Source organism: Hylobates moloch, unplaced genomic scaffold, assembly GCF_009828535.3.
Source record: "Hylobates moloch isolate HMO894 unplaced genomic scaffold, HMol_V3 SCAFFOLD_14, whole genome shotgun sequence".
NCBI classification, from domain to species: Eukaryota; Metazoa; Chordata; class Mammalia; order Primates; family Hylobatidae; genus Hylobates; species Hylobates moloch.
In genome coordinates, this window is record NW_026652289.1 from 77,571,957 (window position 1) to 77,599,110 (window position 27,154).

Here is a 27,154-nt window from a genome sequence, read left to right on the forward strand (position 1 = left end):
GTGCTCCCGATATTGGTAAACTCTCATTTATTTTTCCCTTACCCTCTCTGGATGATCATAATGGTGTGTTTCCATTCCTAGAATGGCCACTCAATCCCTTGCTTGTTGGTTTGGTTTGGTGTAAGATTTCTGAGCTATACATGACTCAGATTAACTTTGTCATAGTGGATGTCAACAGGAAGTCATCCTCTCAACAATTCTCTGGTCCCCTGGATTTGTGAAACTGGTCAATATACCCCTCTTGTAAAAATCTTACATATGCTTGAAAAGAGTAATCATTTAGATGTCTTTCTAGCCAGAGAAACTATAATTCATTGACATTCCTTTATAGATCTGTTTTCTTTAAGTCATTTTAGTTTCTCAACAATTGTCTCCTTATTATGAATATCACTGTAAAGGCCTAAGATAACATTTCTATTCTTTGCTCAGTTTTGTAAAAATCAATGAATGATGGCAGAAAATATGAATTCCTCACTTAGAAAAGTCTTGTTATTCACATTCCACATGCTGAAAAAGTGATACTTAACCATTATAACCATTATGAGAAGTCATTTTTCTCGAAGTACTCTATACACAGAAAACAATTCCCTCATCCTGATAAAATATTTTGAGGTTACTCCAGCAGGCAACAGTGTCAAGTATCTGTCTGGAACAATGGGACATCAATATCTCACAACCAACTCAATTTTAAGAGATGGAAAAAGCAAATTATATTTTACCTTTATCGAAGCCCTCTCCAGAGCATCTGCTAATTATTAGTCAATCTGTCACTTGTTGTTGCTACTTGATAGTACACGGCAGCAGTGCTGCTTCTGAGGCTGCTGTAATTAAAGGTTTTTGCAAGAGCTTCTATTGCTAAGGCACATACTCCAACTTAAGACAGATGTCATCAGCCTTGTTTTTAACAAGACCAAAATAACTGGAAATCTGTGATTTGGCTAATTGCAGGGTTCCTGAAAGTATCTTAATACAGGAAAAATTTCGGCCATGCTCTGAAAAATATCTTCCTTAACTCTAACTGGTTGGCATTCCCATTCTAAATGCCTCTCCTCTCAAGCTATCACAAACCAGAGAAAGCAATTGCCAGACCATTGAGTAAATAACTGATCTTTAAAAAATACTTAGAGGTACGAACTAAAGTCAAATCAATTCTGTGGCAGAAGGTATTAGCTTAGCATTGCCTTCAGGAGAGTAGACTCTCTGGAGCTAAAGGTTCACAAATCTGACAGATAGAACTCAGCTCTTCATCGTTTCCGTGGTACATAAATGTGATCAAGACCATATTTCCTCTGGTGCTCATCTCCCCTCCTATCCTAAAACCAGAACAAGAAATGGCTTTGAAAGATCTATGCACTTGCTTCCTTTAATACTGTCCTTTAGAGCCAATCAAGAGAGGTCCATGTCCTGCACCCAAGCTTTAGGTAACTCTGCTCTGGCCCCTGTTTAGTTATATCTGAATCCATGAAGTAAGAAGTTTATGGGGCCAAGGGAACATCCCCATCTGATACCTGTTCCCTCAACCAGTTTCTAGGCCACATTCCAGGTATCAGTGACCTCAGAACTTCCTGATCTTATAGCCCTGAGACCACTCCCAGGGCCTGGAGGGCCCTTTCTCTTAGGTTCATTCGCCTGATAAGAGGGTAGACAACCAGAGTGTGCAACTCTGGTCTGAGAGCAGTGGTTTATGGGAATGTACATGGAGCTTGGATATGCAGGCTGGGCGTATGCTTGACACCTTTCCAGGTGTAGGATGGAGCCGAGGGTGGGAAGAAAAGGAAGGCAGGCTGTGCAGTGGGACCACCTCTCCCTGCACTGACACACGTAGCCTGGAAATCCAAGGAATCTACGCAAATCTAAACTTTCAGCTCTTCGTGTAGAATAGAATATATTTTATTTAAGGTCTGTTAACTTAATATGTAACTTTACATATTTAGACACATAGTATATAAGGCTCCATTTGTAATCTTGCTCCAGGCCCAGTTTCAGGCATCCCTTAAAGAAACTAGAGTTTATCCTCTGCTTCGAATTTTCATGGTATTCTATGTCAAATTTCAAATGAGAGAACTGTCTGAAGCTTTGGGAAAACAACCGACCAACATAAGATTATACATATTTATCTAAAAACCTTTATAAAGTGCATTTGTCATTTAGTTCTCAGTTATTTTCTGTTTTTAAAAATCTTTATGTTAAATACATTTATGCTCTATTTCATGCAAAAGCCTATACATTTGAAAAGTGCATAAAAGTTTTTCAGAAAAATTAGGCATTTTCCTCACTATCCTTCGAGTTGAATTCTCAAAGAAAAAAATTTGATTGTACTATGGCTTAATGTCACAATGCCTGACAAATTCCTCAATGGCCGATTCAAAACATTATTGTCTGTCAGACATCAGTAAATACAATCAATAAATATCTACTATTACCTACTATATGCCAGATTCTGGACAACCAAAGATGGATAAAACCAGTAGATAAGATGGAACTCAATATTAATCGGAGGAGGTTGACAAGTAAACAAGCAATGACAATGTTTGATAGATGTTATGAAATTATTAGCAAAACACAGGAGGCACATCAAACCCAATCCTAGGATGCAGGAAGGTTTCTCAAAGAGATGTCAGCCAAGCTGAGTGCTGAAATTAGCTGAGTAGTTTATGTGGCAAAGAAGGCAATTAAAAATGTCTAATCGGAATACTTCTAAACTTCATCAGTGGTATACAGAAAAACAGGCAGAGGGGAACTAATATTTTTTTTGACTGCCAGGCACTGTGAAAGTGCTTTGCATATATTAAATAACTGATCTTCAGAGTAATAGGGCAAAAAAGGTTTTATTCAGCCCATTTTACTGAGGAGAAAACACAGTAAGTTTCTCCCAGTCATGGGACCAGAAAGTGGCATACTCTGGATTCAAACCCAATATTCCTCCCATTACTTCAAGGATCACTAAATTGAAAAACCAAATTTTGCCTCATTTGTTCCAGCCAAGAAGCTTAGATTTTCTTTGAGAGAAGCAGAGAGGTATATCAACAAAGTGCACTTTGGTTTTAAGGAGATGTCTCTAATGAGAACGTGCCAGGATGTGACTGGAATGGCAGACGGAGGGGCTGAAACTTGCAGTTGCAATTTCCATGTTCTTGATCAGTGGTTGTTGGTCACTGTTCATGTGCTTTACAGCATATGGCTCTTTCTCTGTCATTTAATGTCACTCAATATTTTCATTCAAACTGACCCACTTTATCTCAAACCACCAAAAGTAAGGACAATGTGTCTATCCCTGCCTCTTTGAAAGGTCACACATTAGAGACCATATATGTAATCTGACCTTAGACTGGTAGAATTGGTTTCTTTCTTTACAAGTCATCATCTCAGTATAAAAGTATACTTAGCAATAGATGCCAAATTGTCAAAGAACTCACCTTTTGATAGAGAAACACGATTAGAAGACTTTGTGTGTGTTGATTTCATAAGGAAATGTATTTTCTGGTAGCCTTATATAATTTGGGGCTATATTTATGGTCCAAATGTTTCCCAGAGGCATTCTTTATCTCCTTTAACTCTGTAGAAGTAGAGACTACAGAGTTTTGAGTAGTTGTTTAACCAAGGTTCATAACTGGGACTTGGGATGGGGATGTGCTTGTAGGAATGGCTGCTTATGTTCTTCACTCAATAGCACTGATTTTGGGGAAGATGACTACATTGTAAAATTTAAATGTTTTCAAGGTTAGTTAAGCTGAGTAAGAATATCAATTTACTATAAAAGAAAACTCTTATAGAAATGTTAATCTAAAAATTGGTGGCTCTGTAGTTATTTGTGTGGGAAATGGATTTATACAAAAGCATTCGTCTAGGCCAGGCGCAGTGGCTCTCGCCTGTGATCCCAGCACTTTGGGAGACCAAGGAAGGTGGACCATGAGGTCAGGAGTTCGAGATCAGACTGACCAACATGGTAAAACCCCCTCTCTACTAAAAACACAAAAATTAGCCGGGAGTGGTGGCAGGCACCTGTAATCCCAGCTACTTGGGAGGCTGAGGCAGGAGAATCACTTGAACCCGGGAGGCGGAGGTTTCAGTGAGCTGATATTGCACCACCGTACTCCACCCTGGATGACAGAGTGAGACTCCACCTCAAAAACAATAAAAGCATTAGTCTATAAATAGTAATTGAACAGTCTTATTGTAAAATCCAATCTTTAATCTGAAAATAGTGGGACAATTAGGTAATATTAGTTTTTATACAAACTAGAGGCTTATCACATGAATAAAGCAAAAAGCCCAATTTCTAACCAATAGCCTCCTTGAAAGGCTACCTACAGGTGGGAGAGAATTTCTTCCAATTCTGAAGAACTTCAGAACCTGCTAAAGTTATATGCTGAAGAACTTTAGCAATTGCTAATATACATGAGTTGTGTTGAGGCAAAATACGAGAAGAGGAGGATCCCATACATTCACAAATGGGGTAAGTTCTCCTTCTGTCAAAATACTCCATCACCGGTAAGCTTGTATCATTATCATATGTTACAAATTTTATATATAAGTAAACACCCCAAAGTTCCATTTCAAACCTGGGCACTAAATGTTCTTTTTTGAACCTGCATTTCTTGGCCTCTCTGCAGACATTTGGTAACATCAGTGACTTTTGTGACATTTACTCCTTAAATGAGCTGGACCATTTAAAACCAAGGCTAGCATTCCCGTATCACACATCATGCCCTAAATGAATTATGCTCACTTAGCCAGTATATATTCAAACAATGTGCTCCGGGAATATAAATCAATAGTAGTCTAAGTAAAACATCACCAGAAGGGTAAAAGTAGAATGCAACAAAGTGATATAAAATCCAAAGGAAATTGTATTAAATTATCTATCACACAGACATCCTCCAGGCATGTCAATAATCCCTAAATCTATCATCCAGGTGACTAGATTATTTAATCACCCTCTAAATGGTGAATGTTAAGTACACAGTAGGTACTCAATAAATAATTGAGTTGTTTTAGAAGAAAGATAATAATTTGGAATTTTGAAGTAAGCTCTAGTATTTGGGATTTAGTTTGTAATTGTTCCTTAGAAAAGATATGACCGGTACCAAAGCTGGGGAAACAGTCTACCTCCCTACTGATTGAGCTTATCAGTTTTTTAAAAAATACTTTAGCAACCTAAACTTATGCAATTTGATTTTCTTGTCATTGCTTTCCCTATACTACCAAAAATGATGCTTTCTTTACTATTTCAAACTCATCATAAAATTGCTAAAAATCTAAAATTCAATTTGCCACATTACTGCTAATTTGAATAATGGCTGAATAAAACACAGGAAACGCTGAAACAGCATTGATTTCTAAAACATTTTGCACTTTCCTCCTCCATCCCTGTAAAGTAAAGCTCGGATGCCACGCACAATTACACAAGAAAATCAAGAAAGCTATTACATTCAGCATTTTGTCATGATCATTGTTACCATAGCAAGAAGTGGGCTTAGTTTAGCACAGCTGCCACAGGCGAGGTCCACTGGCCTTTTGTAAAGCTGAGTAACAATGTAATGCCAAATTCTGTAGCTGGTCACTGTTTTTACCCTAGGACAAGGCTATTACCCACAGATGCTACTGTCTCATTCCTTAAGGATCTGAATCAATGTCATTTTATTATTGTATTCTTACTGTTGGCTGGCATTCCTGTTCTAAGGGGGAAAAAACGTGTAGTGTGAACACTTGGGACTGCAGTAATAGAAAAGGCCAAAGTTTGGAAGGTTGCATTGTAAATGACAATAGGGTTGTGCTGGAAATCACACAGATTTGGGAGTGAGAGATAAATGCAGACCCATGATAACTAGCTCTACAGCACATCATTTTCTCTGAGTATCAGCTTAGTTATCTGTAAAATGGGGATAAAAGTAACTTCCCGGGCATATGGTAGGTAATCAGTAAAATAAGACCCTCCCACTCCTTTCTTAATGCTGAGATTTCCATGTCTTCGGGAACGTTAATATGAGTTGGTAGGTAAACTATATTCTTGGAAGGTATATCATTTCCATCTTTCTTATCATTTGGATACTTTCCTCAGAGAGCTGAGGATAAATTATTTTAAGGTCTGACAGTAAGCATAAATTTCACATCAAAAGGATAAAAGTTCAGTGTCAATACTGTAATATACACCACATCTTATTATCTGTATTTTAAGTGACACCAATATTATTGTAAAATGAATGAAAAATGGAATATATACTAATTTTGACCTTACGCAGAGATTTTTAGTTTTAAAAAATGAAGCAACATTATGAAAGCAGAGAAGTTTAAATTATCTGAAATGAATACATTAATCAAAACTCTGTATTTACTAGAAACAAAGGCTACCAGCATTTTTACCAGCTAAACAAAATATTTTTTTCTAATGAGATTTCAGCTGAGTATCGTTTATCTTAAAAGAAAAATAATGAGACCTTACCTATTCCAGTAGCTCCAGAACTGGTCATGCAGGTAGGCGTGGTGGCTACATTCATCACCAAATGAGGCTTTGCTTTCAATCCAGTGAATTATGTGCCCTTCTACAGCTAAGGGACAAAGCATTACTAATATAAGGAGAAGGGAAGGGAAGATTGAAAATTTTGAACTCTGTACAGGCCTCTCTATGCTTCACATTAATGAGCACAGGCTTAGCCCTTATCATCATCTATAAATGTAATTACAAAACAACACACTGTATATGTTCATTACAAAGAACATTTATGTGACAATCATATCCCTTTGATTTTCATTATATTCTTCAAAACTCCCTTTCCTAGTTCTCAGACTGCCTGTATAACTCGACAAGTGACATGTCAAGCAGACCAAAATGAGTCTGGCTTTTCAAAAGATCTATGTTTAAGGAATTTGAAATTTAGAGAAATAAGTTGAAAATGACAACCAAAATATCTTTAGAAAACATGTTTATTTCTCAATATATGCAAAAGATTTTAAGACAGATTTCTTCTGAACCTATTCTTTTCTGCCGTTTAAAAGTAATATTTTCCAATTATCCACCCATTCATAATATTATAAAGCTAATATTAACATAAAAAATTTAAAAATACATCCCTTTTCTCTAAAAACAAATGCATAACAGAGTTAAAGAACTTACCAACTGGTACTTGTAAAATGAAGTCTGGTGTTTTGTCATAACCCTTTGCACGGAGCTGATCTTCATCTACAGGAAGAACAAACACTATTTACTTAAAACACTATTCAATTAACAAGATAGGAATATATTTGTTTTCATTTCTTAAATATGTATAAAAATTACTACTGTAGTCATACATATCTTTCTTATGCATGCAGTGCTGTGTCAGAAATAATGAACTTTCTGAACAACCCTGAAGCGTAAATATGCTTCAGATATGCTTCTTGCATTATTTTTTCTGCATTTTTTCGTTATTGCAAACATCACAAGTTCAAGTTGTCATATACTACCTTTTTTGTAATTGAAAGTACTCAAAATAAGGTAATATACTTACTGATTTAAAATAAAGGCTTTCACTGCTGTGAAAATTACAAATGTTATCAGCCAGTATTGAAAATTTATAGTAAAGGGGCAAGCAAGCACAGTGGCATTTACAATTATGAAAAAATGCTTTCAATAAAGCAATTACGAAAGTTTAGTTTCAATTAGTGAAACTATTCCCACACACAAGAAAAGAGACAAGGACTATGAGATCGCCAGAAAGAATTAGTTATCCTGCTTAATTCCTTTGGTATGCTATTGTTTCTGGCATTTACCTGAGTTTTATAACAATATGTAATTCTGAAAAGCAAACGGGCTTTAAGATTTTTTTTCCTAAGTCTGTTCGATTTCTTGGTCCCCTGTAAATATCAATGATCTATTCAGAAGGAAAGAAGGCAGGAAAACAGGAAGCTTGACAAAGTTGGGAAAAAGGTGATTGTTAAAAAAAAAAAAAAAAAAATCCACCAATATTTTCTAAATGCTGTCCTTGACTTCTAATGGCATTACAATGTGATTTCTGAAATGGAGAGTTCTCCATTAGATTTTGGAGCGACCTGGTCATTCAATTCCAGACATGGCTTTCTGTCTTCACCCAACCTCAACTAATGGCCCAACCAAGTAACAAGGAAGGCTGTGTGGTCTCTTAACACCTACTGGGCTGTTGACATTGTCATGCATCCCATTCGCCTTCCTGCATCACCTTTGATTAAAATTAATGGCCCATTCCCAGTGTTGGGTAGCTTATTTCCAATCCATTTGTCAGCCCAAGACAGTGGTTTCATGGCCAATGTTCAGAAACTCTGTTTTAGAACACTCTTGTGCACATCTTGAAAGGTCAGCATTTTAAATGTAAATAACCTTTTAATGACAAGACACATATTTAAAGTAGACATTTAAGCTAAATTTTGTTAAAAGTCAATATCCTTAAGCTGTCTAGATTTTGAAGGATTGGTGCCAGTATTCAGAACAATCTCCCCTCCTTGAAATATAAAAAATCTCAAGTTAACTATTGAGATAAAGAAATACAGATTGAAATAATATGACTTTAAAAACAAGAGAATTTGGAAAGTGAGCTGTAGATGAACAAGATTGGACAAGTTTCTGTTCTGTAACTATACTCTGACCACAATGAGAATATTTAATTAAAATCAACTCCAGTGCCTTAAGCTGATGTTTCCAGTAGCTGATAAACAGTTTTAAAAGCAATGGTGACATTAAAAAAGATAGATTAATATATCATTAAAACTATCCTAGCTTCATCAACCTTTTCAGACATTAAAATCTGTTTCAGAAAGAAAAATGATTACATTTCTGATAACAGTGCAAAACAAAATTTCAAAGGTCACCAAGCAATCCAAATGCACACATAAAAATCCCTTTAAAAGACAGATGCTGCACTCCTGTTCACTGCACCAAAATTACTAACATAATATCTACAATTTAAATTGCATGGCTGACTTAATATGAAAATTAACAATCCCAAACCTCAAAACTTAAACACAAAACATCAAGTGTGGCTGGGGATCCTTCCCATCTTTTTGTGGTGAACTTCAACAAACTACAACTGGCTCGCTCTCTCTCTTACTCTCTCTCACATACACACACCCCTGTCTCTCTTTCTCCCTCCCTCTCGCTCTTTCTCTCTCAACATGAAGCTGATTCAATAATAATTGTAGCCAAAGGATAGCATCTGGAAGTCTTTGTCACCATTGGTGATATTAGACTTCTAGTTTTTATAGTAAAGAGGTTATGCCAAACATGTATAATGCTATGTATTGGGTATCTTCTTCCTTTATTTCCTAAACTCTCACTGCCCTATTCAACCTTTGGCTTGCTTCCTTCATCCTAGATCTAAGAAAGGACGAGGTAACAACTTGGCAAAGTTCAGACGAAATGATGGTACCAGGGTAGGAATCAGCATTTCGAAATAGGTGGCCTTGTTCACCTGTTCTAGGCCCCAGGACACTTAATGCCCCCAAAAGATGAATGAGTAAAATACAAGTGCATGTTTAACAGTATCTATGTCTTTACAAAGCCTATCTGGACTGACAATAATTTCCTTTCTTAATTTAATTCCCTAATTATCAACAAGGCACAAAGGCACCAACTAGGCTCAAAGTTCAAGGTTTTATTGGATAACTCTCACTGTTATCTTTCATCCTTGGTCCCAACTGTCTGTTCTACATGTTCATCTGACGTTCATCTCAATTGTGTAAAAAAGACAGCATCTCTTTCCTTAATGCTGATGGGAAAATTTTTCTTTGATGTCAAGTTTTTTTTTTTTTTTTGAGATGAAGTCTTGCTCTGTCGCCCATGTCAGAGTGCAGTGGCGCGATCTTGGCTCACTGCAACCTTCGTATCCTGGGCTCAAGTGATTCTTCTGCCTCAGCCTTCCAAGTAGCTGGGATTACAGGTGCATGCCACTATGCCTGGCTAATTTTTGTATTTTTAGTAGAGACAAGGTTTCCCCATGTTGGCCAAGCTGGTCTTAAACGCCTGACCTCAAATAATCTGCCTGCCTCGGCCTCCCAAAGTGGTGGGATTACAGGCATGAGCCACCATGCCTGGCCTCAAGTATTTTAAGTAACACTGGACCTATCCGCTCCTTAATATTTTAGTAGAATTCCCCCACAAAACCCAATCTGTGCCTGGTGCCATTGTTGGGTGGGCAACTCTTTGTTCTTTGGCTATTGATCTGTTGATATATTATCTCTTTTATAGTCAGTTTTACAATTTATGTTTTCCTTGAGAATCACACATTTCATACAGGCTCTTATAAAACTGCGTATGTTTGAGCCAAGTAGTTACTTATGATTCTTTGAATTTTCTAAGTGGAAACCAGATGTTTAAGTAATATAAACTGTTTCTTCAAGTTTCACTGTATCTTCAACAGTAATATAAGATGTTTTCTTCAGGAAAAAAATGATAAAGATTAAGAACAAAGTAAAAATAATACTAGTTAGAATGAAAAAAAGGTAATGGCAATAATATGAAATAGTACTTTTAGTATGACTTCCCCAAATGGTTGGGAATCAATATGAAACCAATCTTCAAATCCTGCATATGTGTCTTATTCAGCGACTACAGTAGATACAAAGTAAGGGTCTTCTGGTTTAAGGTATATATTTAAAAATCCAATATATTTCATAACCATTAAGTTCATTAATGTCATAGTTCAAGTGTTCATTATCAAAATTAATATAGGAATATTATCACTTAAAAGCAGACCTGTTAACCTTCAGATTCACAAAACATAGATTTTTAGATAATGGGTGCCTCAGAAACTTTTCTGAACTAGCAAAATTGTAGAGATTACTAGTCCAACATTCCAATTTATACACAATATAACTGGCCTAGAGAAGTTAAATGACCAAACAAGACCTAGACCTCTCAAATCACTGCAGATACAGGATAAGTGCCCATGTCAACCAAGTTGCAGTTGGTCCCAGCAGACCATATACCATTCTTAATTATGCAAATATTTAAATTTGATCAAATGTAATATTTTTAAAGTGGGAAAAAATTTATTTTCATCTTGGAAGATCTTGAAATGTAAGAGGAAGACTGCCATCTGTGAGCTATTTAGACAATACCTGCCTGAAAAGGAGATGAACTAGATAGTATCTTGTTTTCTAGCACTTCAATGGTCCTCTCTCCAATTTATCTTAAATAAATCAATAAAACCACATCCAAAGATGATGTTAATTTTTAAAAACAACCCAGGTCTTCATTCATTTTTAAATTATCAGGCCTGTCTTTAGAGGGCATTTTTAAAAAAGAAATTACACACGCATAAAGAACATTCTGAAAGTTTAATTTCTCTGGCCTTTGAATTACCCTCTTCTCCAAATGCCCAAAATATCCAAAGCAATTAAGTTCTAATTACACAATTTCTTTTCTTAAAATAAAGGGCTGATTTTGAGTCAGCGAACAAAACACATCTGAAACTAGTTAACGTATACTTAAGAATCACAGGGGGACATGAGGACTACCAAGAAAAGGTTTGAGGGCTTTAAATTTGTTTTGTTTTATTAAAAGTTTTACATTTTAAAAGTATAGTCATTTCCATAAAAATCACGCAGAATTCCAGTTCACAACATCTGAAAATGAAAAGTCACATTCTGACAGGCCTTTTATCTATGAACTTGTAAAAAGTTTTCTAAAATGCTAGATTAAAATACACCATATGATAAGAAGAATATTATTAACACCTAGTGCATCTTTACTAAATTGGGGGAGGGCAAAAAGACATGTATCAACACATATTAAAACTATATCTTTTCTACTCTAGTAACTAATTTTGTTTTATTCTGGGTTTTTTTTTTTTTTTCAAAACACTGTATCACTCACTATTTGGAGTTATAACCTTTGTTTTCTATATTTTTATGTTCTCTAAAAGTAAGTTTCACAGCCTTTTCTATACAATTTAAGAAGTTTGCAAGGTTTCAGTAATAAATATGATATGTTATGCAAACTGTGTGCAAAGGCACGCAGAACAGACATGCATTTAATGGGTAGACAAATAGCACCGATAAATGAAATCTTTACAGAACCCAAAACTTCATTATAGCCGTTAGTTTCAACCTCTTCCCCCAAAGCCTCTTATCAAAGCTACTAATAAGGAATACAACTGACTGCTCTGACCTTGTCCTTTGCTTATGTCTTTAGGGGATAATACTAGTGAAAATTGAAGTGTCTTAAAGATAGAAAAAAAAGGAGAGGTCAAGAAGCTGGGACAGTGTGGAGAGGCTAGGTAGTAAACTGGTAGCTGCGGAGAGGCAGAGGACACGAATATGAGCAAATAAAGTAAAATTCTTCTATATTTTATACCAGACCATGCTAAATCCTTTTCGTTGTAGATGAATGGACAAATCAACATAGTAGAATAAAAAGATACAGGACAGGTTGTAGGGAGGGTAGTAGCTGTGATGCAAGGCCAAAGGACAATTTGTTTAATCAAAACAAGTGGAGTGGACAGTCACTAGAGCCCTTTCCAATTCCAAGATTCAGAGGAAAGGTTGAATGCTAGCCATTGTCTGCCCTGGTTCTTTTTAGCTGTAGTCACTGATGTTAGAACCTCTTGCTGGGCCAGCTCCAAGTGTCGCTGAACCAATCTCAATAGAGAGAGGCATACTAGCAGTTCTGAGACATAAAAAGGATCTCCTACACGGACAGATGTGCACATGGGTGAGTGTGAGCCAGTGCACACATGCACAGGACCAAAGGATTCAATTCAGCAATCACAGTAACGTGTTTGACCCCCAATGCCTTTGGTTATGGTGAGCAAAACCCTAGCCTGTAGTTAATTTTCTGCAGGGAGAGAGAGATTTTTTATTTTGCTGTCCTGTATGTCATCCTATCAGGCATTGCTACCCTACTCTCACAATGTGATTCTCATGAGTGGGCAGTAATGTGACCCCACATCACCCCGCCATAGGGCGGGACACAGACTAGCTGATCAGATCCTTTTCTGATATATATATATATATATATTTGAGACAGGGTCTCACTCTATTGCCCAGGCTGGAGTGCTGAGATGCCATCATGGCTCACTGCAGCCTTGACCTCCCAGGCTCAAGCAATTCTCCCATCTCAGCCTCCGCAGTAGCTGGGACAACAGGCGTGCACCACCACACCTGGCTGTTTTTTATTTTTTGTAGAGTGGGGGTTGGGGGAGTGGCGGGGAGTCTTGCTATGTTGCCCAGTCTGGTCTCAAACTCCTGGGCTCAAGCAATCCTCCCACCTCAGCCTCCCAGAGTGCTGGGATTACAGGTATGAGCCACTGCACCTGGCCCTTTCTGAGATTTGTTATGTAGCAAAAGAGAATCACTAACTTTGCTCTGGGATTATAAATTCTAAGGATTAAACAAACTGGCAATCACCAGCAATCATCTTTGTGACCTTGTGAGCTAAGAATGAAGCCAACACAGAAAAGAGCAGAACCCAAAAAGGACAAAAGATATTAATGATATTGTTTTGCCTTCTGGATTCTATTAAGAGACACAGCAGAAGCAAATCTCTCCTCTGGACTTCCCCGGTGTACATTTAAGCCAATAAATTCTCCTTTTTTGTGTATATAATCTAGTTTGATTGGATTTCTGCCACTTACAACCAACATAGTTCCAATAAATCATTAGTGACCCAAAAGCAGATGACCCGTGGACATGAGCTAACTACCAAGAGCAGTGGTGAGGGAGGGGCAGGAGCAGGGAGCACACCATCGTAAGTGGTCACGACAACCTTTCTTCAAAGTTCCAGGGAGCTGAATCTCAAATTCAGCCAATAAGAAAACAAACATCCAGAGAGCACTTCATCATCCAGCAGCATATGTGTTTATGGTCCTTTTCTCCGTCCCAGGGAGAAGCGTGCACGAGCACATTCAATAAGGGGAGTAAGTAAGAAAGTCTCTCACCATGACAATCTCTTCAGAAAGGGGAGAACAGAGCCCAAATCCCCTACCTCCCACCCTCAATTTCATGTTCCTGTTACTCTAAAAACGGCATCATATTTTTAACCTTCTGATAGACAAGAATTTAAATGGTGGATTCCTTACGAAATACCCAACCATCTCCGTTCCCTTCAGCCTACATAATCGTATGTTTCATTTCTGGTCTCTTACTCTCTGCTGCCGACATCTGCGTGTACACACAATCTTGGTATTCTAAATCTCATCTGCTCCTGCTGCCTATCCTTCGCCTGAAGTAATAATCCCCTGTCTGTCACATCATAATCACCTCCCCAGCAGATTATTATTGCTTCAGGTGAGGAATAAAGCAGCAGGGGCAGATGAACTCTTAGAAACAAAGATCCTAATTTCTTACGGCAAGAGACATCCTTCACTAAGCCTATTTGGCTTTACAGATTATACTCTCTCAGAGTCCCACAGAGTAATACATGAATGCTACACAAGCACCCCTGTAAAATTTGCTGGTTTGTCCAAACATGGGGGCGAGGGTGAGGCAGGGGCACAGCAAATGCCTCCCAGGTGTCACTCAAAATAATTGTTAGCATCTACTAACAGGGAAACATTCACTGGAAAGAATAAAATATCTCCAGAACCATCCTTATTAGGCCAAACTTAACAAGAATTTGCACCAGACAGTGGCCGTGGCAGTCACTAATGGAAGTCCCTCCAACCTGGAGATATGCCAACCCATAAAAGATGGATGGTTTATCTTCAGTCTTTGGTATGAGCTCTTTCATATTTTTGCTAACAGGACAAACTGTCTTGTTGTCTTTGCATTGTCACTATTTTCTTTTCCTTTCCTGTCTTTTTGTCCAAAGCTGCTAAAAAAACAAAACAAAACAAAAAAAAAAACAGCAAAATATGGTCTCATTAATCACTTGAGAGATACTAGTTAACACATCTCTACCAGTAGATAAAATACATTTTCTATTTTGTCAATATGGCATAGAGTGAACCCTTAGCAGAGGTAATGGGATGATCACAATGTTTATGGTTCAATTTAAAGTTGAGGAGTTTTTTGTGCAGCTAAGCCTAGGAGTAGGCAGCAAGTTTGTCACACCTTTTGAGACTTTAAATGCTCATATCTATCTTATCTATCTATCTATCTATCTATCTATCTATCTATCTATCTATCTATCTATCTATCTATCTACCTACCTACCTACCTACCTACCTACCTACCTGTCTATCTATTTTAGTTAGAGACAGGGTCTCACTCTGTCACCCAAGCTGGAATGCAGTGGAATGACCACAGTTCACTATAATCTTGAACTCCTAGGCTTAAGTGATCCTCCCACTTTGGCCTCCCAAGTAGCTGGTACTACAAGTGCCTACCACCACAAAATTTTAAAAAATTTTGTGTAGAGACAAGATCTGCCTATGTTGCCCAGGCTGGTCTTGAATCCTGGCCTCATGTGATCCTCCTGCCTCAGCCTCCCAAAGTACTGAGATACAGCCAACAAATATTAATTCTAAATTAATCATCCTTGGAAAGAACTGCTGACGTGTACTGAAACTTATCTTCAATTTTCCCAGAAGGCTCCATGTTTGCATCAACTTAAAAAAAAAAAGTTTAGTTCTTTAAAATTCTTAATGGTGTCTGCCCACAGCAGACTTAAGAGTAGTTAGCTACTGGCAATAGAGCCAACCTTATGAGCTCAACTGGCCATCCTAGAAATACACTGTGGCAGGAAGGTCCCGGTGAGAAAGAACAAATGAATAAGTAAAATTCCATCATTATTTCAGGAAAAAGCAGCTCATGAGGCAGCAGCATTTTCTTCATGCATAGAGGATAGTGATTGATATTAAGTATAATTTGTACCTTTCTTTGAAAGGTTTATTGAAAGTAGCCTAACAGCCTTGAGTTTTTATTTTCATTATCAAGGCAATCACATGAGCACCTACTAAGTGAGATGCATTCTCACTGGATTCTCACTGGATCAGAGAGAAAACTGCATTCTCATTGGATCACACATGCAATACGGTGCTTCACTATGAGCACTGGAAGCACAGAGTGCTGATAATCAATCACTTCATACTAACTAGTGTAGTTCCTGGCATGCAGAGAACACAACAAAAGTTAATTGAAAAGAATGAATAAATAATGAAGGGAAGAATTACATGGACCCTCAGAAACTGCTAGAAATTATCTGTGTTCATTTGTAGCTTGTCTCCCTACTGGACCATAACCCCATGAAAGCAGACACTTCATCTGACTTATCTAGTGTCTAAAACAGTATCCAACTTAGTAACTTATTTGTGGAATAAATGAAGAAATATGCACATGAAAAATATTTTCTAGTTGGAGAAACTAAAGTCATTTATTCAACTTTGACCTGTCTTAATACAATATACTTATGTGTGGAAGTACAAATTGGATAAGTTTAAAAGATAGGATGAACTCATATCAGTACATTCAAATCTCCAATGATAAGAAAACTGTTTTTCTTTCCTATAGTTCCTGGCTAGATCTTGTGATCTTGTGCCATAACAACTGCTCAGGATATAGTTATGAACCAAGGAAATTTAAGAAAGAATTAGTGATTTACTTTTATTTTTCTCTTCAATTGGTAAGAGGAAAGATAAAATATGCATTTTATAAAACAAATATAGAGCACAATGTGTGGCAAATTTAGAATGGGGTAAAATATTTTAGGGAAAGTCATAATTCTTAAATTAAGAAGGGTTAATATATTAAAAGATGAGAATATTTGTCTTTCGAATGTAGTCCAAATTAGAAGCCAACAGAGAGAGAGAGAGAGAGAGAGAGATTTTACTTCAGCTTAGCAAAGGATCAAAATAAATTAAACATGTTTGCAATGTCTCTGCAACAAAATTCAAGGTGTACACATGTAAACAAGAAAGAATAAGATTAGTGGTCTGTTTATTTACCAGTATTTTTTCCATAGTTGGCTTTAAAATGATCTATCTAAATTTACCTGTCACAACACTTTAAATTTAATTAATCTCTGTGAAGGGGTATTTATAAGGTAAAAGGACAACAGCCCCATAACAAAGCTTTCAATTTTCATTTTTCAACCACAAACATATGTTAATTCAGTGCTACATTAAAAATACAAAGAATTAACAACTTCTTTGTATGTTGATGAGGAAATGCTTTAAAACAGGACTCAGGTTGCATAAACTTCCTATATCTCATTTATTTTTAAAGATTAATTAAATATCCTCTTTGAGTATGCTTCCATAAAATAATTACCTCTAGATACTACAGCACAGAGGAACAGATGAGACCCATCAATTTCAAGTTCCCTTTCTGTACTTGTTTGCAAGTTGAGATGACCCCCAGACCACATTTTTACATTGCTTTTGTCAGCCATGGTGAATCTAATTTAACATATTCAAGTTCAAGTAAGTTGAGGAATAGGACTAAGTTTAGCCCACATCTACAATCTTTGCTTTTTTTCCCAGCTGGGATTGGCTAGTTCTCAAGAAGGAAGCAGAGAAAAGTTAGGCAAAACAAAAAAATGGGGCTGAAGGCCTGACTGTCCGTAGGCTGATGGTGCCCAGAGAGTGGTGCTAAGCAGCTCTGACAATGATGCTGCTTAGTTGGTGGCTTAAAACAAAACAAAACAAAAAATAGACTTGGCCATGACATATTGGCCCCTATCTGAGTAATCAATGTGATCAGATATTTCACAATACTATCAGAACTACCTGGTTCCAAAACATATCTCATAGTGCATCATAGGCCACTCATTCCAACTGGTTCTGAACTATTACATATTTTCCTTTTGATTAGACTTTTAAAAGGTGATTTCTTCCAACTTACCATTTTTCCATAGGCTGAACAATTCAACTGTCCCCATATGAAAAACCTTGCTGCTTCTACATACTGAAATTTAATTTAGTGACTTGAGAACACCTGCTTAATTTATCAACTTTAACGCTAACTAGGGAATATTTATGATACCTCCAAGCTTCAAATTAAAACAATCTTATAATACATTCAATTTTATTCTACAGTTTATTAATAAAAATACTGAACATTAAGATTTGGAATAGATTCTTTGTAGGACTTTATTAAACATCTCTTCCTTACTTGACATTTCTCTGCATTTGGTTTTTCTTGGCCAATTCTTTGCCCGTTTTGGAAAAAAACTTACGTAATCCAACGTTGTTCTATTTTTTGTGTATGTCCTAAAATAAATGTTATGCAGACTCTTCAATATCTACATAAAACAGATCTGTATAATAATAAAATGACTTGTATGAAACCTTTACAAATTACCACATTTAAAGTGGAGAAGAGAAATTCATTCATTGTAGAGTGCTTTATGATTTCTGTGATCACTTATTATATGTATAGTCTTTTGAGGCTTAATTTCTAATGCTTAAGAGATGTTGAAAGAAATAATCTGTAATACACAAACCATGAATACATGTGGGATTTTTTAAAAATCATAATAAATCCATGATGTCAGTGAACGTTTGGCATGAAAATAATAAAGGCTTAATATTTTGCTTTCAAGTGAAAGTACTACCCAGTTCCATATATGAGACAAATATACCCAACATGAATTTTTCTAACTGTTCTTTTTAATATATAAAACATTTTATAGACAATATTTCTTTTGTTTCCTTTTCTCATAAGGCCTAGATTATGGTTAATATCTCATAACACCAAAAGTAATACTGCAACAGATATTAAAGCATTTTTTCAGCCACTTATTCTATAAAATATTAATTGCAAGCTTGTGCATGTGCTGTATATAAAGGAGATTAGGTAACTGAGTTCCTGCTCGGTTCCAAATCAATAAAAGATAATATGCACAGCATCAATCATCATTCACTCTTCCTTTAGTGGAAGATTTTCAAAATATATATTTAAGCACTCATGGAGACAACACAAGCTAGAGAAGATGTGAATAATACTTACCTAGGAAGGACAGGTTTTTCTCTAGAAGCAAGTCTCTCAGCAGGACCTCATGCTCATGACCAATGGCACTGGGAAGTTTCAGTTAAGGGGGTAACACAGGCAGAATTATACCAGCAGGAAAATGCTAATACCAGGTCTATACTTTGAGCAGCCATTTTCACGCTCAGTCCACATCTTTGAGGAATGAAATCTCTACACACATCCCCTCATTTAAATAATTTGATAGAATTTTTCTATAATTTTTTAAAACTTTTTTTTTTAAATAGAGACAGGGTCCTGCTCTGTTGCCCAGGCTGGAGAGCAGTGGCAAAATCATAGCTCACTATAACCTTGAATTCCTGGGGTCAAGCAATCCTCCTACCTCAGCCTCCCGAGTAGCAGGGACTTACAGGGGTGTACCACCCACCATACCTGGGTAATTTTTTTTTTTTTTTTTTTTTTTAGAAATGGAATCGCACTATGTTGCTCAGGCTGGTCTCAAACTCCTAGGCTCAAGTGATTCTCTGACCTCAGCCTCCCAAAATGCTGGGATTACAGGCATGAGCCACTGTGTCCAGCTTTTTCTATAATTTTTATATATATTTTGGCAAACAAAGATTTGTAAATGGATGTGTGCTTGTATTTTGAAAAGAAGGAGAGTCATTTTAAACGTACTTTAATCTGTGTTAAAAATCTTTCAATTCAGCTGGGCAAGATGGCTTGCGCCTATAACCCCAGCCACTCTGGAGGCCGAGGTGGAAGGATCACTTGAGGCCAGTTGGGTAAGGTAGCAAGGCTCCTGCTCTTAAAAAAAAATTCTAAAACAATTTTTTAAATTAAAATCCCTCAATTCAATTTAGCATACATTTATTAAGCACTTAATAGGTACAGTAAAGAATACTAGGTAGCCTTTGCCCTAGAAGAATTCCTAATATTAGAGAGCTCTGTAAATCTTCTGTGAATTCACATTTGTCATCAGGCCAACATTTAGAAACTTCTTTGTTTCACTGCCAGTCGACTGTTGCTGAACTTTTGCGACTGGCAAGCCAAACAAGTAACTTGTTAAGAATATATGTAATCTGCAGGAAAGACATCTTAGTAGAGTTGTGGATTAGGGTGTGGGTACAGAGGCTGTTTGAAGAGTCTTTTTCTCGTGTGTGTATGCATGTATATGCATCTAAATATACATACATATGAATATATTTTTTTCAGTGCTTACTATGTGGTAGGCACTGTGTTAAGTGCTTTTAGTATGTTATTTTATCCTCATAATTATAATCCTTATTTTATAGATGAGAAAACCGAGGCCTAGAAGGAAGCTGCACAGGGCATAGTTAAGGAGTGGCAAATAAGATAGTAACAAGATCTCTGTCAAGTCTATGTTTATGACCTCCATATAGCTTCTCAAAAAGTATTAAAATTATGGAATAATAATTGATAATAGCTAATATTTCTTAAATATAATGTATGAAGACTTTGTGCTAAATACTTTGAGATACCATCTTACAATAGCCACACAAGTAGATAGTATTATTAGTCCCCCGCCTTTTTTTTTGAGATGGACTCTTGGTCTTGCCCAGGCTGGAGTGCAGTGGCACAATGTCAACTCACTGCAACCTCTGTCTCCTGGGTTCAAGCAATTCTTCGGTCTCAGCCTCCCGAGTAGCTGGAATTACAGGTGCCTGTCACCACGCCCAGCTAATTTTTGTGTTTTTAGTACAGACGGATGTAGGCCACGCTGGTCTCAAACTCCTAACTTTACGTGATCTGCCCATCCCAGCCTCCCAAAGTGCTGAAATTACAGGTGTGAGCCACTGCACCCAGCCTTTTAGTCACATTTTTACAATTAAGGAAAGTAAGGTTCAGGGAGGCTGGGGAATTTGCTGAAGGTCCCATGGCTGGTAAATAATGAAATCAGGAGTGGAACATGGAAGTGCTGTGTATTTTCCAAACAGATGAGATTGCCCAAAGTCTGAAAAGGAGTGTTATCCTAGTCTAGTATTTCAACTGACTCAAAAGCATTTGCATTTGGTAATAATTATGTGAATCATTACCTTCATTGTCCTTTTCACTGATAACATCAACCTGGTCAAGTCATTCCTTGGCTTACCAGAGAAACTGATTCTGATCATGCACTGCACGAGTTCAACTTAAATAAAACTTCTATGTTATTTGTAAAAAAAAAAAAAAAAATTCCTAGAGAATTTTCTTGCATTTTACCAATACATACAGGTGAATATGGTTTAAATCTTAGAATTCAAGAGATGTGGCCATTTATGTTCCAGCAAAACATGCCCTAAGTCATCATTATTGTCTTTTCCTCCAGTTGTCCCTTGCCCTCCAAGGCACACGGCTGTGCTTTTTAAATTTCTAAAGAGAAACAAAATAAAGGAACACATTTTCAAATTACAAAATTTCACAAATTTCAGAGTCCATTGAAGACATTTGATGAATAACTCTCAATGGTCTCTCATTACTAGGGGCATCCCACATTTTAGAACTAAATTATTTACTTCTATTCCACATAAATGTGCTCTCATTTTTATTGTTGTAAATTATTTACATCTAAAATGTTGAATCATGAAACTGAGGTTTCTGATGGTACAGAAATGAAACCCACAGCATTTGAAGCTTCCTGCATCATTATCTTTCCTTGCTTCACAGTTTATGCTTTTGTCTAATAGCTGTGTCCTGGAGTCACACTTTGGAAAGCTGAGGTGGCTGATTTCTCACATTTTTTCCTTGGTGAGTATAAGCTGTGGTGGGAAAGGTGTAGGTGGGCATGGCTGCGTAGGAAAAAATACAGCAGATAACAAAAAAAAGAGAGAAAGCACAATGATGATGTACATACTCTTTGCTAACTGTGCTTTCTGTGATGTCTTACGAGTAAATGACCGATTTACTTTTTTCTACTTACACAAACATAACATTTTCATAACGCACTAAGAAGGTTTAGCACCTATCTTATTTACCGAATGTGTGCTTTCTCACAACATGATGTAATTTACTGAGAGTAAGCAATGTCAATATTACCAAATTATCAGAAAAACAAACAGCACATTTACTCACATGGAAAAATAATAATTTTTATTCAGTGTGAAATAAAATAATTATTGCTGATCAGTCTAGGAAACATCTATGCAAGTGCATTTATACATTATATGAAACTGCTACTACTTCAGTGCAAAGACAACATCGGTTTCTCTGTAAACTTCCCAGCCTGTTTTATTTTGCATGACAAAAGCAATCGCCAATTTGAAATTTTGGAAAGATATATTTCTTAATTATGCTTTGCTTGATATAAACATATATAAAATGCAAAGTCTAGAAAATAAAACTTATAAAATCTGTAGTTTTACTGGCAACGGACATAATGAAACTGCAAAAATTATCTAGTCAGTGAATGTAATTTATAGACATATGTCATTATCTTTATCAATTGAAATCATGTACTACATTAAATTCTACTGGCAATAACACAACCAAAAAAGGAAAGTGAATGTGGCAAAAATGTAAGGAAAATACTCCAGACAGAATTTATAATGCTCTATAAGCAAAAACACTTAGACTTTGTCTATAATAATACCTATTATTGATGTATGGCAGTGACCATGGGCAAAACTTGTAAATAACCTCACAAGCCATTTTCTTCACCAGCAATACAGCAATCTAGTTTCCCGTAAGCATCTCAACTATTACTGAAAAATAGCCTCCTGGCATTTACAAAGCAGTTGACTTCATACTTTAGTCCATGCATACATAATTAGATAGTTATATTTAAAATCAATATGCAATCCTTCAAAAGACATTATGCTTTTAAAACCTTAACTTTAAATTGATTTTTAACTATTTTATGTGCTTTAAAATTAACATGTAATTCAACCCCAGATACTCTTGGAGACGGTGTTAGTTGTTATATGAATGTGGTAAACTTTATCAGTGTAACAACATGAGGTTGGCACTCCTACAATTTCTAACACTATCATTAATTTTATACTGAATATAGAAGTACAATTTCACTTTGGTTTAATAAAAAGGTGAGCTTAGGATAATGCTGTGTTTTTACTAATTTAAGCTAGACTGGAGAAACAGACTTGGAGGATAAAATACATAAATGGCTATATCTTCAATACTGAATATTCTTGTAAGAGGGCTCTGCTAAAAGGTTATTTATCAAAGATTAACTTTACTTATATAGGCATGATTTTCTTATTAAAAATGTTACGACTCTAAGCCTTTGTGAAAGAAGGTGGAATATAAACGCATACATGTACACGATTTGACTAGTAGGAGTTTCCAACAAAAAGCCTCCTAACTAGTAATTACTGAGTCACAATTCATCACAGTGCCATCCATGCTAACAAAATCCATACCAGGAGGGACATGTTTATATTATTAAGAGGGGTGAAACTCATGGACTCAGATAGAAATTATTCTCATAAAAATTACTCATTATTTACCATTTAAATAGCATTTTTGAGGATTATCAAAAACCTTGCTGTTGCCACGGTACTACTAAATTTATTGATTAATAATGTCCTACTTTATGTAGTTACTGTCTGCCCAATCTCGTTTTAAAAAGTAAACATTAACTCTTTAGCAATCTCAATGCCTTTAATGAAAAGTGACTGGACATCTGTTTTCATAACCTTAAATGTATTCCAGGAGGAAAAATTAACTTGATTTCTCTAAAAATGTTTATTAGGAATCCAAATGCCGACTCAGATTGTAATCAGCATTTAAGCAATAAGAATCTGTTGCCTTTAAAATGTGATGTCTCTGGAAGCATTTTAATTACAACCTCCTTTAACTCCAGGCTCTAAATTTATTCTAGTACATTCAACAAAATTTGGCTCATTTTAAATGGAAATTTGTTATATTCTTAAAAAAATGTTTACTGGGATGGGTAGACACATTCCAAGACGTTAGGTTACCTGCTTAATGACTCTGTACCTGTAAACTCATTGAAAATCAGGCAGTTTGAAATAAGGATGTGAATGTGTAACTGCTGAACTGACATCTTCCTGTGGTCTATCTGATATTTCTTAAGCTGTAGAAAAGAATGGTCTGTAGTGACCCTCCAGTTGATTGAATGTAAAATAGAAGAGTGTGAAATGTGTTTTGTGAAGCAGAACTTTATGTCAGGTTAAAGCTAGACACATCTTCACTGAGTCTAAGCTCGTCAATTGCGCACCTAAAATTTTATGGGAAAGGATACTGCTTGATGCAGTCCACCAGTGGTCCATAACAGCAGTCGTTCACAATGCACTGCAGACAAATAAGAAAAGGGGTCTGGGGTGGGGCGACTACAAAAACTATTACAGTAAACAGTATCCTAAAAGCAGTAATTACTTTTCTTCCCCCACCACCCCCCAAAAAAGAAAGCTATCAAAAGGCAGTTCAGATTTAATCATAGAAAACAAAAATTGCATGCTTTTTATTCACTATAAAAGCAAGCTATTAAAAAGTGAAATGCTCTTCTCGCAAATATTGCATTGCCATTTATGGTGCACCCTGACCTCAGTGATAGTTTATGATGACAGTAATTAAATGAGGTTTAAAATCCTTTACTCTGCTAGGCAGATAACAGCATTGCCACTGAAAATAGACAGCTGTGATTAATACCTGATAGACCTGATTTGCTAGAACTCCATCTGGAATCTGAGAAGGGTCCCGTAGCATACTATTTATAACAGACTTGGAGGCTGTAAGAAGAAAAGAGATGAACTGTTAGCAGATAGTCAACATACTTTTAATGCAACATGAGGAGTGACATATACCTACATATACACAAACCATGAAAACAAAAATATGACTGGCACTAATCGTTTTTTCCTTTTTCTATAATCTAACAGAAGCTTTTAATTAGACCATTTTGCCAAGTTTATAAGCCACACTGCCAGATTTGATGGTGACCTAATTTTTCCAAGGTAAATTAACAAGTACAGACCTAAAGCATATGTCTCTATTGTAGATAAATAAGCTTCCAAAAAGCCCATTTGGGGTAAAAAAAAAAAAAATCAGAAAATATACCTTTGCAGGTAGTTATTTTATAACCAAGCATATGTATATGAAGAGTTTAATGAAGACAGGTCAGATCTGAAGTCTTTGAATCTGACCTGTCTTCACTAAACTCTTCATATACATATGCTTCAATTATATCAATTAAAATGACTTTCAGCCATGAAAGCATCTTCTAATTCTAAACCTTTCCAAAATAATTCTCATCAACTGCCATAAAATCCTATCTCCATTCCACAAGTGAGGAAAGTAGGTAAAACTGACTGAATTGAGAGAATCTTAAATAAGGAAAATATATACAGAGAGAGAGACACACACACACACGTTTTCCACCCAAAATATGCCTCAACTCGCAAATTAAGTTGAACCCCAAGGGAACTGCTATAGAAGAAGAAGGTGCACTAAGGGAGGCACCTGATGAAGGTGCTATAGCAAGTGATATCGTTTGGAAAGCAAGGTAGGAGATCCTGACCTCGGCTGCTCACTAGGCATGTGGCAGCCACAGTAGCCAGAATTCCTTTTAATGCATGGGAGAAGGGCAGGTCTCTAGGCTGAAGCTAAGTCAGGTGTTGCCTAGGAATCGATTATTTCAAGGCCTCCAGTGGAATTATTCACCACAACTTAGCAAAATGGCTTATGGTCTGATCCACACAAGCACAAATTAAAATGCATACTGTATAATTATTTAATTAATAAAATAAATATAGACCACAGATAAACATCATTCAAGTTCTGAGATAATTTCAGGTCTAACTTGTTTTAAGATTATGTTCTTTATCAAGCTCTATACTATAAGAACACTGATACATAAGATAAATGTTAGTGGCCAGGCACGGTGGCTCATGTCTGTAATCCCAGCACTTTGGGAGGCCGAGGCGGGTGGATCATCAGGTCAGGAGATCAAGACCATCCTGGCTAACATGGTGAAACCCCGTCTCTACTAAAAATACAAAAAATTAGCAGGGCATGGTGGTGGGCGCCTGTAGTCCCAGCTACTCGGGAGGCTTAGGCAGGAGAATGGCCTGAACCCAGGAGGCAGAGCTTGCAGTGAACAGAGATCGAGCCACTGCACTCCAGCCTGCGCAACAGAGCGAGACTCCGTCTCAAAAAAGAAAAAAAAAAGAAAAAATGTTGGTAAATACTATGGAAACAGGTAAGGAAATTACATCTTATTCACTTAAGAATAGTATTGGGTCTGCAAAGAAAAAATGAAGTACAATTATTTTAATTACTGCCCACTCTTAGTCATATAACTGCATTTATAGCAACACTTATGTACTTAGCCATTTGTGAACATGTGTTTGCACTGCAGGTGAAAAGGTCATATGGAATCTCCAGAAGAGCATCACCCAGCTATCCTATCCAGCCCTATCTCTACAACTGGCTCTGCAACCTTGGCAAGTTACATAGCTTCCCAAGTTTAATGCCCATTGCTATCTGTAGAAAGTGAAAACATTATTTAAGCTGACTACCTAAATAAAGTGTCATTGTGTGGTCTCTAGAGAAAACAGCTAAAGCAGTATTTTGCTAAGTTTAATAGTAACAAATCAAACTTAGGTATTTACTTCATACAAACCATAGGGTTGGACTCAATTATTTCTGAAAGCAATTACCATTGATAAGTGGTACAAATATCGGGAATAGGAAACAATGAATCATCCTCTTATACAAGAAAAGATTATAGCAGCAATAGTATTAAAAAAATAATGTGCCTGGTAAACTCAGTATTTCCAACCTAATTCTAAGGCCTGGCCGGTCAGAGGGGACCAAAGCAGTTGTCCATACCTTTCATCACCTTCTCGAGGGAACTCTCTCTGGCCTGCCACTCGAGTCACCACATGGCAATGGCAGACACATTCTTTTATGTTACCCATAATGCCAGCAGAGGCTCAAGGAAATAGTAGCACCTTCTCTGTATGGACCCAGTCATGGTACATTCCAACTCTGATACCCATGTGAGGAAGAGATCACTAATATTTAAGTGGCCATGACTAAAAATGTATCCTATAAAAATTACAGATCTCATATCAAACTATATGCAAACTCCTGGCTAAAATAATAAAACAAAGGCTGTTTTTTAAAAAAAGAAAAGGGACAATACTCTGTGACATAAGAAAAGTAGGTCATTTATTTTCAGCCAAAAAAGGGAAATATCAAAAGAAAAAATAAACTGATGACATAATTTTCCTCACAACATAAATTTTAGAACAGTGGTATGCTTATCAGGATTAAGAATCATAGGCAATAAACTTTTTTTAAAAAGTCTGAACATGTTGAATAAACACTATTCAAATGAAAGGAAACTTGCCAGAGGAAG

The 27,154-nt window shown here is 36.5% G+C and overlaps 1 protein-coding gene across 5 annotated transcripts in view; it reads right to left on the reverse strand.

Moving 5' to 3' along the window:
* CDIN1 (CDAN1 interacting nuclease 1) overlaps positions 1 to 27,154 on the reverse strand; it is a 231,001-nt gene that overhangs the window by 94,808 nt on the left and 109,039 nt on the right. For all 5 annotated transcript variants that reach the window (XR_004251585.2, XM_032174187.2, XM_032174185.2 and 2 more), the window contains exons 6-10: positions 24,442 to 24,521; positions 24,035 to 24,084; positions 18,838 to 18,905; positions 7,115 to 7,180; positions 6,443 to 6,548 (exon numbers count right to left, since the gene is read on the reverse strand). Coding sequence is in view for 4 of the 5 variants with exons in the window: in XM_032174187.2 (XP_032030078.1) it covers positions 6,443 to 6,548; positions 7,115 to 7,180; positions 18,838 to 18,905; positions 24,035 to 24,084; positions 24,442 to 24,521 (370 nt within the window). In the remaining variant the exon portion in view is untranslated. The remainder of the gene's footprint in view (positions 1 to 6,442; positions 6,549 to 7,114; positions 7,181 to 18,837; positions 18,906 to 24,034; positions 24,085 to 24,441; positions 24,522 to 27,154) is intronic.